This window comes from Gymnoscopelus microlampas (genome assembly GCF_963454915.1).
Source record: "Gymnoscopelus microlampas genome assembly, chromosome: 2".
NCBI lineage: Eukaryota > Metazoa > Chordata > Actinopteri > Myctophiformes > Myctophidae > Gymnoscopelus > Gymnoscopelus microlampas.
Window position 1 is genome coordinate 22829431 of NC_139939.1, and position 17676 is coordinate 22847106.

A 17676-nucleotide genomic window follows, 5' to 3' on the forward strand; every position below is an offset into this window, starting at 1 on the left:
CCTTTATAACCCTTACATTCTCATAGCTGCACTTGCAGTGGATGATATCTCTTCCAGCTTTTGTCTTTCCTCATCAACTTGGTTCTATTAGACTCTTTGGCTATCATGGTCAGAGGTTTAGCCAGCATAGCCCAGCTCTTTGTAGGTAACATCAATGTCAGCAATGACTATATCCATCACGTTTCTGAGGGCAGTCTGCCCAGCTGCGTCCAGTCCTACCTTCTCACCCATCACCTTAGCAATGATCTCAGTGATCAACTGAAAAGAGAAATCAGGGAATCAGGATAACTTAAACTGATGTTACACCATGTTGAATATATACTATACTATGTACTGTATATACTATATGTGTATATGCCTACTGTATGTGTGTGTGTATATACTGTATTTTGCCGTCTCTGTCGGGTGGAAACCTCATACAGTATGTCCAAAACTGTTACTTTTCAGGATTCAAATTTAAAAATGATGCGAAGCCTGCGGAGCTGGTTCAGGCAGACAACTCAAATAAAAGGCCAATTCCTCAGCTGATCAGTCACATGCTCACTCCATCTGATTGGGGCGGGCTATTCTTCTTGCTGCTGCTCTGCCGTCTTGCTGCTCTGCTATGCTGCTGCAGTGCTGCTGCTCTGCTGCTGCTTTGTGCTCTGCTCTATGAAGTTTTCTTTTTGTGCTCCCACCACCACCCCAGCATACACCTGTGGGCTCTGTTTCTAGGATTTCCTTATGGGGGTCTATTTCAGTCGGCAAATCATTTATTGTAATTCATGCTTAGAGGGAATGAAATGAGACTTGCTTATAAAGATTTATGCTTGATAAATATATTTATTCAATCCAAGAGTTGTCTGACTGAAGTAGCAAAAGAGCTCAAAAGCTTTTGAAGCCCCCCTCCCACCACACACTTGAGAAGCACTCAGCTGGGTGAAGATTAAAATAGAATTTCTCCCGTGGAATGAAATAGGTCTAATTATTATTATTAATTATCAACCAAGACGTATAGCAAGAAGTATAAACTCACCTTGAAGTTATTTAGCGGAATCTTATGGTTATTAGCATGTGTGGTGGCAAGGGGTTTGAGGAGATCAGCATGGCTGCCTTTGGCCTTGAGCAGATCCCCAAGCTTCTTCAGCACAGTGGCACCATGGGCAGAAACAGCTGCACTGCCTGCTAGGTCACCCGGGGCGATGTCTGCAAACTTGGGGAACAATTTCAGGGTATCTGGGTGCTCTGCGAACAGACTAAGGAACAGAGAAAACAATAATGAGAGACAAAGATTAGTATTCTGTCTGTTTTTCCAACATCCATGGATAGGCTTCATTCAACAGATGTATTTCATAGTAAGGTTGTTCAAGTAGTGTTATAATCTCTTATTTACTAACCCTGCCAGCACTAGGCCTCCAAATGTCGTATAGTCTGCCTCCACATCGCCCCAGCACTTCAGAACTGCGTCAAAGTCAGCCATGAGCTGAGGAGAGAGGATGAATAATAGTGATAAATATGGAAGATTACATAAAAAGAAAACAGTATTATTATTATGGGGTGGCCATAGCTGATTCCCCATCCGGGAATCAGAAGGTTCCTGGTTCGTCCCCTGGGTCGCCCATGTGTTGAAGTGTCCCTGAGAGAGACACTTAACCCCTAACTGCTCCCCGGGTAGTGGGTACTGTATTAATAGTGCCCACTGCTCCTAATACTTGAGATGGGTAAATGCACAGGACAAAATGTGACATATGTGACAAATACAGTGACAAAATAATACCCCAAAGGAGCAGGGACTAAATTAATTACTTATTTGAATGGCTGGAATAATAATAACTTTTTGTGAGGGTGGGATTAAGTATAACACTATACAATAGAAAATTAACATAAAATCAGCAAAGAGTGTGCAGTTATATCAATTATGTCATTACATATTTTGTAATAACATATATGTATAAATGTTATCATCCCATATGAGCATTTTAAGTGACTGCATGTCATGTCAGGGAGGAGATAAGGGCTGCGAGGGAAGTAGAGGGCAGGGCAGCTGAGGACAGCAATAACAGAGCAGCTAAGGACCAGGCTAGAAATATTCATTCCTAGAAAGAGGCACCAGGACATATTAGATTACATTAGCCGTCGTCATTCTTATATTATTCATAATAAAGAGGACAGATTTCAAGGTAGTGTTGCATAATTAACCTTAATCCTGACACCATTGTACGACGAAAATAGCCGATCTACAAGCTCACAGAGCTTATGAATGGCTTCTAGCTTAGTCTATTTTCGCTGTGCTGACCCCATTCTACGACCATTAGGCCTAGGATATTTTTGAGATTTTTTTTGCCTATAATGACTGTTGAATGTTAATGAGAACTGTGTCCATTGTGTTTTTCCCCAACCAGAATATGTGTTGTGCTCTCTTCAATGCTCTCAACCATTGTGATATTGCTAAATGCTATTGATAGATGAAGAATTGAAAAGCAGTCCAAATAAATTGATCTATCATCTATGATAACAAAAACAAATGGCTCATTGTAATGTGTAATGACCTTGACACTGAAAATCTTTTTTACCGTTACCGTTGATTCTAACCTTTTCCACTAGCAAAGAATAGAATTATTCATTTCTGTCAAGGTGATGCTATGGCTTTCTAGATTTAGCTGTATTCAACCTAACATTTTGTACCGTAAGAACTTAAAGCTGCACTATGTCACTTTTCTTTTATGAATAAAATGTAATTCTGTCCAATCTGTATGGTAGATTATGTTAATTCAATATAATAATACAATTGAGGTGGTTAATTGTATTAAGTCTCCCAGCTCTTCTATTGAGACATTTAGATTGTGTCAAAGGTGTCACACCCATGACACAAATTTTTACCTGATGGTCAAGATAAAATGTATACCCCGAGCAAGCAGGCAGGCTCTATAAGCTCAATGGTAAAAATTCAGCACTTGCACAGGAAACCGGGTTCAAATCTGGGGTAGAAGCGGAAAGTTTCATAGTGCAGCTTTAATTATTTTTGCATCCTTAAATGGGCAACTGGGATCCCCTTGCTAAGATGTGGTTTGTTCCTGTCACTCATCAAAACTGGCTGACAGTATTTGAAATTTAATTAGACCTTATTATGTGGAATTTGATCATTAGGCTACTAATATTTGTTATAATGAATTAATTGTATTGTTATTATTTCAGAATAACTTAAAAGCACATTATACAGTATGTCATATGTATGTTTCAAATTCAGTCAGTGATGACACTGTCAAAAATAACCTGTTGATGGAAACTATAAAATATCAGTTAATCAGTACATACCAGCAAGTGAGTAAATATCCTGTGTGAAAATATCGAAGTCCAGACCACTTGATTAGTGACCTCCAATTGTGCCCTTTAAAACTCTTATCTTATCATGTTCTCCAAGCAGTCCAAATAAATAGATATCTGTCTTATAATAAATTATAACAAAAGTGGGCCGTTGTGGAATGATCTCGACACTAAAAAGCATTTGTAACTTTACCCTGGCTTTGCTTCTAACTTTTCCATTTGCAATTGATAGAATTATTCTATCATGGTGATGTTTTGGCTTTATATATTTAACCTGTATTCAACCTAACATTTTATAGCCTATTATAAGCATTTAATTATCTCTGCATCCTAAATGGCCAACCACCACACTGGAATCAACTGAAATTCACCTTGCTAAGATGTAATCTTTTCCTGTCTGTCACTCATCAAAACCATAATTTAAATTCACCTTATAGGTGGAATGTGGATGTTGATCATTACTACTATTTGTATTATTATTATTATTTTCATCATTATTTTAGAATACCTAAATAGCTAATAGATGGCTATACATTTCTCTGTGCGTCTTTCAGTAGGCTATTTACGTTCAGTCAGTGATGACAAAAATAACCTGTTGATGGAAACTATGTGCTGTACAAGACAACATTTCTAAAGCTATAAAATGATCTGTTAATCAGTACGTACCAGCAAATGAGTAAAATATCCTGTGTGAAAATATCAAAGTCCAAACTACTCGATTAACGACCTCAACCTCCCCAACCCTGCCTTTTTATACCCTTATCTCATCATGTTCTACTTTCACTCCAACCCATCAATCAAGTTCGTGACACATTAAAATTTCAATCACACCATACATCTACTTTTAGCTCATCCATTCCCTTTTATAAGAGATTGGACTTTTCGATACATTTAAAGCAAACCATTACCTCACAGTTATGCCATTCACATGTCTTTATTTTTTTTGTTTCTTAGTTTTCCAACCAAATACATCTAATAAGAGGCTTTTGTTTTGCTGTACCTTTAAAATGTTTTTGGACCATACTTACCAGGGAAATGTGACCTTTGTGTGTGTGTGTGTGTGTGTGTGTGTGTGTGTGTGTGTGTGTGTGTGTGTGTGTGTGTGTGTGTGTGTGTGTGTGTGTGTGTGTGTGTGTGTGTGTGTGTGTGTGAGAATGAGAGAACGCCCATGCACAGTGGCAATTTTATAGGGGGGGCATTTGCCCCTCTGGCCAGCCAGTTCTGACCTCAGGTCTTGTTTTTTTGTGTTTCATTTTTTATTTTATACTAGACCAATTAACAAAATGATGAAATAAATGTAATTATGTCTTCAGTAGTTCAACTTCACACAGATTTGGTATTGGCACACAAGCATCACTGTAGGCTAATGCCTACTATTCTGAAGACATTTTCTTCAGAAGAGTCACTTTCCTCCTAAGTTGTCACTTTCACAAAAACGATATGAGAAGTTTATATACATTTCTCAGTTATCTTACTGACAGTTACCTACCAATACAAAACTTTGAAAGATTTGTTCTCATTTGTGTGGGGGTGTGTGTGTGTGACTCTCCGGGGCTAATCTCACAAACCACTGGACCGATCAGCGCCACATTTCTTGTGCACACTGCCAGCACATAGGCTACAGTATTATGTTTATACTTTTATACTTTAAATCTAACTTTAGTTTTATAATGGAAGTCAATGCAGGTCAGATTGGGCTGTAACGTTTCCCCAATGTGGTCATGACTGACGTCATGGGAGCGCACTGCATTGGTTCTCAAAGTGGGGTCTGGGGACCCCCAGGGGTCCTTCAGGGGGTCCCCAGCTAAATTGTTGATAGTCATGGGAACCAAATGGACCTTAACAGATCTGAAACTCTGACTGAAATGGAACCAAATGGACCTGTAAGAGTCCATTTGGTTCCATTTGTACCCTCTCAGAGTTATGGAGGTCCATGGCCTAATCTATATCAAATTGGAGGAGGTCCTTGAAATTAAAAGGTTTGAGAACCACTTGCGTACTGATAGATGACTGACATCATCATGTATGAAGTCCAAAATTGCCATAATCTCTGTGCTCCACAGAGCAACCAACTCCCTATCAGTCACAAAGAATAAACAGGATATAAACAACTACCAGGAGCCCCAGTAGAGGGGGTGAAGAGCCATACGCACCTCCTCCTCATGCTCGTCACCAGGCCAGACCACAACGCCTGGTCACAAGATGCTGTGGGATGCATTCCATTCCTCCACAAGGATTCATGCAGGTCAGCCAACAGGGCTACGGTAGGCCTACATATGGTAGGCCAGCACGTACTGAGTCGCCAATCAGGTGCCAATCGAGTCAATACAGGGCAAGCCCCCCCCCTCCCCCGCCCCAACACATCAGCTGTCCTGCTCATGCCACAAATGAGAATTAAATGGGATATCTTTGTGAAAAGAGATGGAAGGCTTTCCAATGAGAAAATATACAATGCCACTATAGTAACAATAGAGATATGATCAAAAATGTCCAAACTTTTACATGATATATTTTCATAAAAGATATAGGCTAATAAAATGTTGTATAATACAACTCTACTCTGACCGTTTTAGGGTTTATTTTGCCAGTGTCATGGCACAATGAACTGTGTTGAACTCTGTGAGCCCATGTGTCTATAATGCGAGGAGGGCGTGTGCAGTTAGAATCATGAGTGTGTTGTTGCAGTGATGGACAGTAATGTCATTAAGTACATTTCTTGAGTATCTGTGGCATACTTGTGCAATTGTATTTTTTATACTTTTGACTTTCACTCCACTACCTTTCAAAGACAAATATTGTACTTTTATGTTATGTTATGTTTATTTTATTTGACATCACAATTACATTGGACAAACCAGATGCATTGTTTGAGTGTTATAGCACAAATGCTAATGTGCAAATACAAGGAATTATAATCAAAATAAGACCCAACACTTTAACTGTGAAACAAAAGCAGCATAATCAGTCAGAATCTATTCATGTGAGCACTGTTGATTTGATTTTAACCTGTGTTAAACACATCTATGTGCAGAGAGTTTTTCCCCCTTTAATGAGAAGGCAGACCAAATGAGTTCTTACTTCTTGCACATGGGAATAATACAATCACCATTGGTGGAAGCTTTTGTAGTTGCTCCTGATGTATAGCTCTGACATCTAACAACCAGTCCAGAAAACAGAGGTGAAACATTTTAACTCCACTACTTTTCTAGGAAGGGAAAAAGTACATTATGAATTAACCATTTAAGCCATTATAAAAACATAGCGAAAATAGCAGATCTACAAGCTCATAACACATGTAATTTCGATGCACTGTGAGCTTGTAAACAGAGCTACACCACCACCACTGCGGTGTGTTAGTATTGTCTTGGGGAGGTATCAGGTGGAATCTTGCAACGTTGCCCTCAGTCTGACCTCTGTCAGCCAGTGGTGTAAAGTAACTTAGGTACATTTACTTAAGTAGGCTACTGTAGGCCTACTTACTTTAGTGGAGTACTTTCAATTTGTTATACTTTACTTTTACTCCACTACAATTATTTGAAAAAGGTAGTTACTAGCTATTTTGTGGATTTTGATAATTATTACAAACATTTTGGCCATTTGAAAATAACCGATCTACAAGCTCAATTACTTTACTTTACTGTTACTTTAAGTATATTTTGATGCCAATACTTTCGTACTTTTACTCTGAACTTACTTTGAATTCGGGACTTCTACTTGTAACAGAGCTCTATAGCTACAATGCAGTATTGATACTTTTTACAAAAGTAAAACATGATGTGAGTACTTCTTCCACCACTGCTGTCTGCGCGGAGGAGTGGCTTGGTGACCCCCAGTGGCGAAACACATTCTTTGCGACAGTAGGCCAACTTGGAGGTTTCGAAGTTCGACTGGTAGTTATTCTTATTGGCCAATATGATGTTGTCCAATGAAGTCTGTCTTAACCTTCCTTTACTCATCTCTTCGCAGATGAGTAAAGACTGAGGACGAGGCTATAACTACCGCAGTTGCAACTGTGTGGAGAGAGCCTCGTTTTTATTTGTTTCTCAGTGTGTTGATCCGGTCTAGTCTTCTAGAGCCCGCCTACTGTATCCGGTCATTTGTAAACACACAAATACAGGGACCGTTTCCGTATCCGTTGTAGAACAACACCGGATCAGCAACCAGCAAATGACAGTCCAAAGGTTGAAGCACGTGGTTTAGTGACACCCGGAAAAAGAAAAGTTGACTCTCTCCATGGTCTCTAAACAAAGGTTAGCCTAGTTTAAACCTTGCTTTTATATTTTTGGTCAACATAGGTATTCTTGTAGGCTTTTTTTATGTAATTGTGCAGCTTTTAAGGAGCTGAAATATCTTCCAGAATGATGCACACGTTGAAAGGCGTACGAAACCTCGTAACATCAACTTGTGTGAAACAAGCAGGTATTTCTCCCTCAGCCCCTTCTGTTCTGTCTCCCACCCTCTCTTTCTCCCACATTGTTATTACTATGCATTTACTACTAGTGTTATGACCACCTGGAAGGCTGTAGGAAGGAAGAGGGAATGAAAGGGAATTGCATTTGTTGTGACAGGTGATATAAATTCAAGACATTTCTTATTTGTTACATCTCATACAAGTACACAAGAGTACAATATTATGGTTATGGTTCCTCTATATAGCAGCAATAACAACAATAAATAATTAAGAATAACAACAGTTACTAAGTTAAGAAATAGCTAAGTATGTACTTTAATCATAACACAGTTTGAGGTGCTTGAGGCTGCTGTGTGTAGCCTACTGTATACTACTTCTGTATATTCTACATATCTTTGCTGTTTGAGCAGAAACCGTGTATCTCCATATGTCAACATTTTATGTTTTCTTTTGTAAATGAATGCCCTACTTCATCGTACTAGAGTGTCGCACAAAAGTAGTGAAATAGCACATCTACAAGCTGACAACTCCCATCTACAAGCTCAACACCTTGCGATGCAAGGCGTTGTGAGCTTGTAGATCGCCTATTTTCACAATTTTAAAATGTTTTAAAAAATAATTATGAAAAATCTGGATGAGTGTATCTGGTCAGTTTCAGATTTCATTATGCCAGTGCCTTGGGGAGAGATGAGAGGCAAGGTTTGGGGTCCTGACCACGGTCGTCCTGTGTTATGCCTGCATGGTTGGGCTGACAACTGTGGCACATTCAACACCCTTATTCCCCTTCTGCCAAAAGGTAATTTAAATCAGGATAGTTTATTTTATTTATTTAATGAATGTAACAATTTCAATTAATACAATTTTGATTTATAAGGAATAAAACTAAGTACTGTATGATATTGTGCATGTCTGAACCCTGTCTCTCTTTATCTCTCTTTATCTTTCTGTGCATACAGAGTATAGATATGTAGCAGTGGACCTCCCAGGTCATGGTCAGTCGTCCCATCGTCCTCCAGGGGTCTTCTATTCCTTTCCTGCATATTTAGCTGATGTACGACGAGTCATTGAAGGTGTGTGAAACCAAGAAACCTCAGACTTACGTTTTAGTTCAGTTCAAAGTACAGCTTCTCAGTCAAAATAATAATATCATTTCTGTATCATGGCCACAGTGGGACCTGAACCTTTGTTTTCAACCCCTTTTCCTTTTTTTAGCACTGCAGTGGACAAGATTTACCATTATAGGACACAGCATGGGTGAGTGTCAGATTATGTATTTTAACCACTTGTATGCACCATTGACCCAGGTCCCCCAGGGGTCTATACTTGGTCCCCTCCTTTGCTATTGGCTATTTTCACTGAATGTTCATCTATGACATGCCCAGAATCGGGCTGCTAGGGTTGATGTGGTTAACTACAACATTAGAAAGATCAATGACTGTATTTGCATTTTGTTTATTAATATATCCTGTATCTTAATAGGTGGTAACATCGCTGGAATGGTAAGTAGCATTGTTACATCAGCCTTGCTGGTTTAAACTAATTGTCAACAATGTACAAGTTGTACACCTTATTACCTGTGTTGTCTATTATAGTATGCTCCATTTTGTGTTGTCCTTGTGTGTTACACAGATCAGTGCATTATATCCTGAGATGGTGGATGCAGTTGTACTTTTGGACTCGTATGGATTCTTACCTACAGACCCAGTACTGCAATACTTTAATTTACTTTCACAGTGAGATTGTAATAAATGATATATAAAGTCAAATATCAGATTCTGATATTTGACATGTATATATGTACGTATTTGACATAGCTAGAATATTTCAGATTCTGACATCTTTGCAAAGTTAATGTCAAGGTAGATCATTTTCAAGAGTTGGTTTTGAAAGAATGCTTGATATTCTGTATTTTACTACTAAAATACACTTTGCTTCAGTGGCAGATATAATATTATTGTATTTTATGAGGTTGTATAGGGGCATCTCTGCTAATTCGAGCCACAACACTTTGACAAGTTCCTCTGATTATTTCTCTTTACTTCTAGAAAGAATTGACCAAAGTAATGAAACAAGGAATGGACCAAATGATCACATTTGAAAAACAGCAAGAGAAGAAAGAGAAGGTCTACACTTATGAGAAGGCAGTTGAGAGGTATAGTACCCTTGTATTCATTGACAACTTGTTCTGGCTGGCATTAATTCATCATCTTACTGTTTTATAGCATTGATTAAGTGCTACATGTATTTGTGTATTGGATTTATTTCAGGTTATTAGCTGCAAATCCAGCTCTCTCTGAACAGTCAGTACACATCCTTTTAGAACGAGGCATCTCTCAAGTTGAAGGAGGTGCAGTGCTTTTACTTTTTTATTTGTACTGCTCTTGAAAAAGCTATTACTCAGAGAGCATACTGACTTAATACAGTGATCTCAGTTTGGTATTTTTTTATGTTCTGTAATGCTGCTGGATTTAACATGATTTTCATTTGTAGGAGTTGTATTCACTCGAGATTTTCGAATCAATCTAGTAAGTAACTATTAACCCACCATCAGGTCTTCCTCATTAATCTATAATGATCTTTTTTCAGTTCATGCTATGCTAGTGTGTGTGTATATATACAGTATATATATACAGTATATATATAGTATTATTCATGTTTCTTAATGTTTTCAGAAAAACGTTGTGCGTGTTAGCCTGGAACAGTGTCTGGAGATGCAATCACAGTTACAAGCACCTTTTTTTGTCATTCTGTAAGACACTCCTCACCTTTACTATGACCTACTACTACACCATTTATTATACACAGAATCATATCTTACCAATTTATACCATGCTAGGCGTGTTCACAATCTCTTAATGTGTCTTTAGAGCTGATGAAGGCTTTGAGAAAATATTTGCTGAACCAGAGCAAAAGAAATATATCTCAACACTACTCCAGCGTTATAGGGAACGAAATGTGAGTATGATCCTGTAGTCATTATGTACAGTACTGTATGTGTGTGTCATGTGTCAGCATGAGCACTTGTATCTGTGTGTGTCTTTAGTATGTACGCCAACAGATTATGCATTTGCCCCTGTCTGTGTGCCTTGCTGCAGCTAATTTCGCAGACTAGTAGGCCGAACAGCATCATATTTCTTGTGCATACTGCCAGCAGGCCAATCCAGGACCTCATTTCCTCTCTAAGATTTTTCAAATCGGTCAATGACGACTATCTCATTTTTGTCAATGAATAGTCGCTGAGCAATCATCCCTGGGGCGACCATAGCTGAATGGGCAGACAGCCCGCCTGGGGAGCAGCAGGCAATGTGTCGAATGGTCTGTGAGCAAGACACTTAACCCCTAACCGCTCCCCGAGCGCCATACTAATGGCGTTTACTGCTCCTAGTTATAGGCCGATGGGTAAATGCAGAGGACAGATTTCACATATTGGCAAATATACAGTGACAAAGCACACCCCAAGGAGTATAATAATAATAATAACAACAATAATAATTATTATTTTTATTATTATCCCTCCAAGCTATAGGATACTTGTCCTGTGAACCTATGGACCGGAACTAGCCAATCAGGCACCTGTCTTTCCAACTCATGGGATCTACAGTATCCTACTATAATTCTAGTAAGCTGACGGTGGGTGGATGGGGTCTTGGGTCTCCGATCAAACTGCGCATGCGTCGTTGTGTGCCAGGTTTCGCGAGAGAAACAAGCAGCGAGGTCTATGAAAACGAGGCCAAACCAAACGAACCCTATAACACCAACATTGGCCCTAAAGCGCTTACAATCGGCGGACATGGCAACACCGACTCTACACCATAGACCCCGCCCACTCTCTGCTGTGGAAAGTAAACACTCCAGATTTGTTTCCCCACACACGATGCACATTAGCTCCATAAAGAACGGTTCTATGTCGTTCTCTTCCAGGATCGGGCGAACGTCCGCCAAGGCTCCGCTGTTTACCCTTTTGTATACATCGTATCCCAAAACTAATGGTAGATTCTAAACCGCACGGATGTTTAAGGTTTGGTCGGCTGCATAATATTTTAGGTCGCCAGCGAAACTACCCGTTTAAATCGCTTATTTAGTCAGCCTGTGGCCATGTTTCCCATTGTAGCCAAACCGGGAGCTGTAGTGGCAGCGGACGTAGGGTTTTTTTCCGGGTTCAATGGGAAACATGGCCACAGGTTTCGCGAGAGAAACAAGCAACGAGGTCTATGAAAACGAGGCCAAACCAAACGAACCCCATACCACCAACATGCAACCTGATAATAATGTCCAAAGCATGTCTGTGTATGTTTACATCCATTACTGTGTTGGCGTTAGTTGGGATTAATGTTTATTAGCCAAACCAAGTTACTATGAGCCGTTAGCGTGATGCTAAGCTAACGGACGTTTGGCGCTAGCATGCGGCTAACGCTAATGCTAACGTCGTCATCGTGACTTAATCAACAATGTAAACGTTTCATCAACACACTTTATGAACCTTACTGTGGTTAATATTATCAGTGCTACCCAAGTAGTCCATTGAAAAGTATTATTTTGGTGTATTTTGTGTATTGTAACTTGGACACTGTAACTTAATGGTAGCTGGGGCGACGCGTTGTTGGCTCATGGTTCAGAATGCCTCATGGGTATTGTAGTCATTTTCTGCTATTTCGGTTCTACTGTGATAGACTGTGCTACATTACCTGCTGTTTAATTGTGAATCATATATGCTATGAATATATGGTAATACAATGTTTATTTTCCTGTATTTCCAGGTTTATGACCTGAGTCATCTATGACCTGTGTGTCATCTGTGTGTCCAGTACTTTGTACTGTGTTGGTTAAAAAAGACAAAACACGAGTTGTGACAAAGACGTGTGATTCTCTGATTAATGTTGTTAGTGGTGTAAAATGCCATCAAAAATATACTCAAGCCTGCTGCAGGGCAACAGAAAATAGCAAGCCTATTTTGCTCTTTTATATAGCAAATTTTTATATATATACGAGGGGACGCGCGCCCTTCACCGGGTATGGTGAAGGGCGCCCTTCACCGGGTATGGTCTAGTACTACTAATACGCCAATTACAACACTCCTGTGTGTTCCTCCAGCTTATGGGCTATAGTTACTAGCCAATTGCACGCATGCAATTCGCTGGCACATGCTGACATTAGATTAATAACACTATTGATTTATAAACGTGACAAGATACACCAAAACCCTGCACACTTTCAACTCAGACTGAGCTGTCTTACAGTTAGTCAGTCTTTAGCCCTTTTGACAGAGTGTAGATTGCAATGCTTGCACCAAAACTAATATAATGGTGGATTTGAAATCCATACATCCCTACAGAATTTGATATGGGTCTCTCTCTTTTCTCTTTCTCCATCTCATGCGGACACACAGGTCTGAGTTCTCTTTCCTGAGACTATGCCGGCATGGTCTACTACCTTTCAGATATAATCCTGTAAATGCCATTATTTGTCCGTTTTAGGTACAATTGACTGTCAGCCAATGTGTAACTGTAATGTCAGTGTCATATCAATTTGTGAATCCTTTACGAGATGGTGAGCTCTTCACCATCTCGTAAAGGATTCACAAATTGACTGCTGGGAAGCAAAAACCTGACCCTTAAATTTCAAATCACTGCCTTTGACTGGTGATAGAAACGTTTAAACAGTGTGTCACACTGACGAATGCTGAATAGCCAAAACCTTTGTCATTTCTTGTAAAGACATGGAGAAATAAAAGAAAGTTAAATCACTCTTGTCACTCTGAGTGCGACTTGTCACTTGTTTAAATATCATTGTTCTAAGAGGATAGCTCACCAGAGTCAGAGCGCGGTGGTAACAAAAAGTTTATCGTCACAAGGACATAACCATATGAATGACAGAAATCTGAGAGTAAGACGGAGAGTGGTAGAAAATGAATGTGTATGAGAGAGAGTGAGGAAGAGAGTAGCGACGATGTACAACTGGCTGTAGGTAGAAATGTCACTGCATTCATCACTATTATTAGGGCCTGCCTCCTACTGTGTACACCTTTACTAGTTTTAGTTTAGTTGTGTAGGGTATTTTTGGATCACAGTAAAGTGTTTAGTTGTGCATTGTAGACAGACCATGACATGAACTATTAGTTCATGGCAAAACAAATACTTGGGCTGTTTTTCCTTTTGTTTTCTCAAGGAAAATGTCACAGTTGTATATTTCTCTCTCATATCTCTCTCGCTCTCTCGCTCTCTCTCTCTCTCTCTCAGGATACTGTGATAACAGTACAAGGCGATCATCACATCCACCTAAATAGACCTGAATGTGTTGCCTCCTTCGTCTCTGAGTTCCTGCAGACTGTCCTGTCACAGTCACACAGCCCTGCAGGGGACACGCCTATAGCAAAGTTATAACACACACACACACACACACACACACACACACACACACACACACACACACACACACACACACACACACATACACATACACATACACATACACACACACCTAAGCTTTGAGTTATTTTATTGTACAAGTGTATCACCTTGTCTAAGTTAAACATTCAAGTCTGTCTTCTGTTTATTCTCTCCTTCTGTTCTCTCTCTCTCTCTTGCCCTCCACTCTCTAGTTTGAAAATTATACTACTAAACTGTACTTTTGATCAGAGTCATGTATACAGTGTGTGGTATTTTGTTTTGGTGGTGTCAGCATGTTGGCACTGGTAAAAAACACACACACACACACACACACACACACACACACACACACACACACACACACACACACACACACACACACCTCTGTACACATAAATCCACTTGACAGTGTCTCCTTGCCTCCTTTTGTGGAATCTTTGCTTTTATTCAGATAAAATGAAGAGCGACTAGGTGGGGGTAGAGGAGAGACCATATGCATCACAGGTCAAGCCAACAATCGAACCCAGGATGATTTTGTGGTCAGCCAGCAGAGCCACCAGGGTGCTTGTGCCCCTACAAATCTACTAATTAAATAAAATTGTATTTTAAACACTGATTTTACATAATGTGATTACGTTTCACATTACATTAATTAGTTCTTTGAAGAGATGGTATTGCTATTGATTTTGAATAACAAAATATGCAAAATCTTGAACCTTTGTATTTATACTAGACTTCATACATGCTAAAGTGTGCTCTAACTGTAATAAATCAGCTGTTTTGGCATTAGCAAGATGTTTTTTATTGTTTGTGCACCTGTTCATAATTGTAAGTATTTACTGTAACACAATGCCAGGTAATCCAGAGAGATACCTTCAGACTTGGGGAACAATCTCTGAGTACAGTATGTGGGTGCTCTGTGAACAGAGATTGATAAGGTCAAGAAAGAGAGAGAGTGGAGAAGGGCAAACACAGGAGGAGCTGAGCAGATAAATGAGGCTGCAATGTGAAATGGAATGAAATTGTGTAATACATTTTTTTAATGAGATGTCATCCATCAGAAATCATTCATAACCAGCCTTACTCAGATGAGTGGATCAGTGTGAAATCTGTTTTGGTGAAAATAGGCTTTATCTTCTCACATACATCCATACTGGGTCAGCACCAGACTAGAGTTCCGTGTGTCGTACAGTGCCCTTCAAAGTAGAATAAAACGTCTAAGCATCTACAGAAGCATAGATGTACCATAACCTCACACTTTGTATGTTCCAATTTGGGTTTATTGTGTGATTCTATTTTGTAAGGGCACACATGCACAGCATTGTGTTATGTATTGTAGTGGTGGAAGGATTGAGAACACTGACCTCTGGGGGTCAGTGTAGTCTTTAGAAAAATCTGAAAGTTGTCAGCCATAAAACGATGTTTGTCAGCATAGTCCTATCATCATCACACACGTGATGTCCTCTTCATATGACAGGATTTACTGTAATTACTCAAATGAGTTAAAAGATATAAAGATAGGTTCTCAGGAGGACATGATAAAAAATATATTGGATAATGCGATCATAGTTCATTCTCGTATTGTACTAGTATTCTACATTATGATTCTTTTATTTTCGAGTTGAGTGAAACCAGTTGCAGTTTAGCAACCTAGTGGCAATAATAGTGTAGGGATTGGGAACTAGAGGGTCAGCCAGGGTGACGTACTACAGTGAACTGAAAGGACAGCAACAGACCATTGATACTAAACAACAACGAAAGCAGTCTGAAGTTGAATGACGCTCGTGAGTCGTGGCTCAATATCTCTGGGCTCGCAATGAACGAATACAAATATGAATCGTTTATTCAGTGAAATCGGGTCGAGGTGGGTTTATTCCGAGGATCGAGGAGCGAAGGAGAGGTCGCGGTCCACACTACAGACACTTCCAATGACGTATCTGAATATTCCTTCTTTGCGTTGTCTTTAAATGCTGGCAGTAGTTCGGGTCCATCGTGTCTTTCTTGCAGCATAAATGCAAACTCTGAAAGCTGCCAGACACATGGCGACACCAACAGCTGTGAAACAAGCAGGTATTTATGTTTCCCCTTCATGAGATGACGTTTGGCTGATCCATGAGGAGATTCTGAGGAGTTTAAACTTTAATGGTCGGTAGTCGGCACCCTGTCCCGTCCTCGTTCTGTCAGTGAACAACAGTGGTGGAAAGTAACTAAGTACATTTACTTAAGTACAATTTTGAGGTACTTTACTGGAGTATTTCCAATTGTCAATACTTTTACTTCTACTTCACTACATCTCAGAGGCTTTAGCTACTCCACGACATTTTTTTGAAAACTTGACTTAGTTTCTTTGCAGATATGAATTATTACATATAAAACATACATTAACCACTTTAGCCCTATTTTATACCTAGGCTGTTTGAAATTAGCCGATCTACAAGCTCACAACGGGTTGCATCGCAATCCGTGTATGCAGCGTTCAGTTGATATCGCGACACGTTGTGAGCTTGTAGATATTCTATTTTCAAAACATTTAGTACTTTTACTTTTGGTACTTTAAGTACATTTTGATACCAATACTTTTGTACTTTTACTCAAGTACATTTTGTATTCCGGAATTTAACTTATTCAGAGTACTTCTACATTGCAGTATAGGGCATAGCAGTTGCGGCCACTTCCTGGTTCCACTTCAAAATACTCAAATGCATATTTCCCATTGACATTTCCAAAAATATTCATATCAATTAATTTAAGCCTAGAATCAAGCCATCCAGGGTCCTGGTGAATCATGACCATTAAACATTTTTTTCTGTGATGTTTTTTATTTTATATTTAATTATACTATATTTAATAAACACCCTTTGTTTTGCCGTTTTCAAAAAAGTTTTTTCACAGAATTAAACGTTTTATGGTCATGATTCACCAGGACCCTGGATGGCTTTATTGTAGGCTTAAAATAATTGATATAAATATTTTTGGAAATGTCAATGGGAAAAATGCATTGAGTATTTTGCAGTGGAACCAGGAAGTTGCCGCAACTGCTATGCCCTATTGATACTTTTACATGAGTAAACATGTAATGTTTGATGTGAATAGTAGACCTGTTGTTAACAAAATATAAGCTTTACTTTAGATACAGCCTGCGGTTTCAGGAGAAGAGGGAATTAGCTTGAGAGTCTTTGATTGATTGATTGATGTACTTTATTTAGTAAGACATGAGAACAGTACATGACAGTACATAACAGTACATGGAAGTGCAAATTCACAATACAAGGTCTACTAAACTGGAAAGCTCATTAAGCACTAAGCTTGTTTAAGATGAGATCCCCATGCACACAAATCATGATGACATATAAGAGACAGACAGATATACACGCTACTATACAGAATGTCATATGTACAAAAGAAGAAAGAGAGAGGGGGGTGGGGTAGGTTAGGACTTGGACAGGGGCCATTTTTCAATTGCAGCCTCCTGAAGGTGTATCTTTAGGGCAGTTTTGAAAGTGAGTAGGGTTTTACACTCCTTTACTCCTTTTGGTAGGGCATTCCACATTTTTGATGAATAGCATGAGAACGAGT

At 39.3% G+C, this 17676-nt stretch overlaps 2 protein-coding genes across 4 annotated transcripts; one reads left to right on the plus strand and one right to left on the minus strand.

Moving 5' to 3' along the window:
* Positions 1-4011, minus strand: mb (myoglobin). 2 transcript variants are annotated; one of them, XM_084077288.1, is made up of 4 exons: positions 3970-4011; positions 1377-1462; positions 1016-1235; positions 1-258 (listed from the first exon to the last, which is right to left on the minus strand). In XM_084077288.1, the coding sequence occupies exons 2-4, from the start codon at positions 1457-1459 to the stop codon at positions 118-120; spliced, it is 444 nt and encodes a 147-aa protein (XP_083933414.1). In that variant the 5' UTR covers positions 1460-1462; positions 3970-4011; the 3' UTR covers positions 1-117. The 2 variants fall into 2 exon arrangements, with proteins under 2 accessions (XP_083933414.1, XP_083933415.1); XM_084077289.1 differs by lacking the exon at positions 3970-4011 and adding an exon at positions 2860-2924.
* A 3492-nt stretch (positions 4012-7503) lies between these two features.
* LOC311034301 (serine hydrolase-like protein) lies at positions 7504-14935 on the plus strand. Of its 2 annotated transcripts, XM_084042166.1 has the most exons (13): positions 7504-7722; positions 8367-8510; positions 8671-8784; positions 8927-8968; positions 9194-9213; positions 9344-9418; positions 9760-9866; positions 9982-10061; positions 10205-10239; positions 10387-10463; positions 10582-10669; positions 13951-14087; positions 14552-14932. In XM_084042166.1, the coding sequence occupies exons 1-13, from the start codon at positions 7662-7664 to the stop codon at positions 14553-14555; spliced, it is 984 nt and encodes a 327-aa protein (XP_083898292.1). In that variant the 5' UTR covers positions 7504-7661; the 3' UTR covers positions 14556-14932. The 2 variants fall into 2 exon arrangements, with proteins under 2 accessions (XP_083898292.1, XP_083898291.1); XM_084042165.1 differs by having other exon boundaries at positions 13951-14935.
* The last annotated feature ends 2741 nt before the right edge of the window (positions 14936-17676 follow it).

Coding starts and splice junctions, on each gene's coding strand:
- mb (XM_084077288.1), bottom strand. CDS start 1,459: ATGGCTGACTTTGACGCAGTTCTGAAGTGCTGGGGCGATGTGGAGGCA. Junction 1,236..1,376: donor GGAGGCCTAGTGCTGGCAGG/GTTAGTAAATAA, acceptor TCTGTTCCTTAG/TCTGTTCGCAGAGCACCCAG. Junction 259..1,015: donor TTCCGCTAAATAACTTCAAG/GTGAGTTTATAC, acceptor TTCTCTTTTCAG/TTGATCACTGAGATCATTGC.
- LOC311034301 (XM_084042165.1), top strand. CDS start 7,662: ATGATGCACACGTTGAAAGGCGTACGAAACCTCGTAACATCAACTTGT. Junction 8,511..8,670: donor TATTCCCCTTCTGCCAAAAG/GTAATTTAAATC, acceptor CTGTGCATACAG/AGTATAGATATGTAGCAGTG. Junction 8,785..8,926: donor TGTACGACGAGTCATTGAAG/GTGTGTGAAACC, acceptor TCCTTTTTTTAG/CACTGCAGTGGACAAGATTT.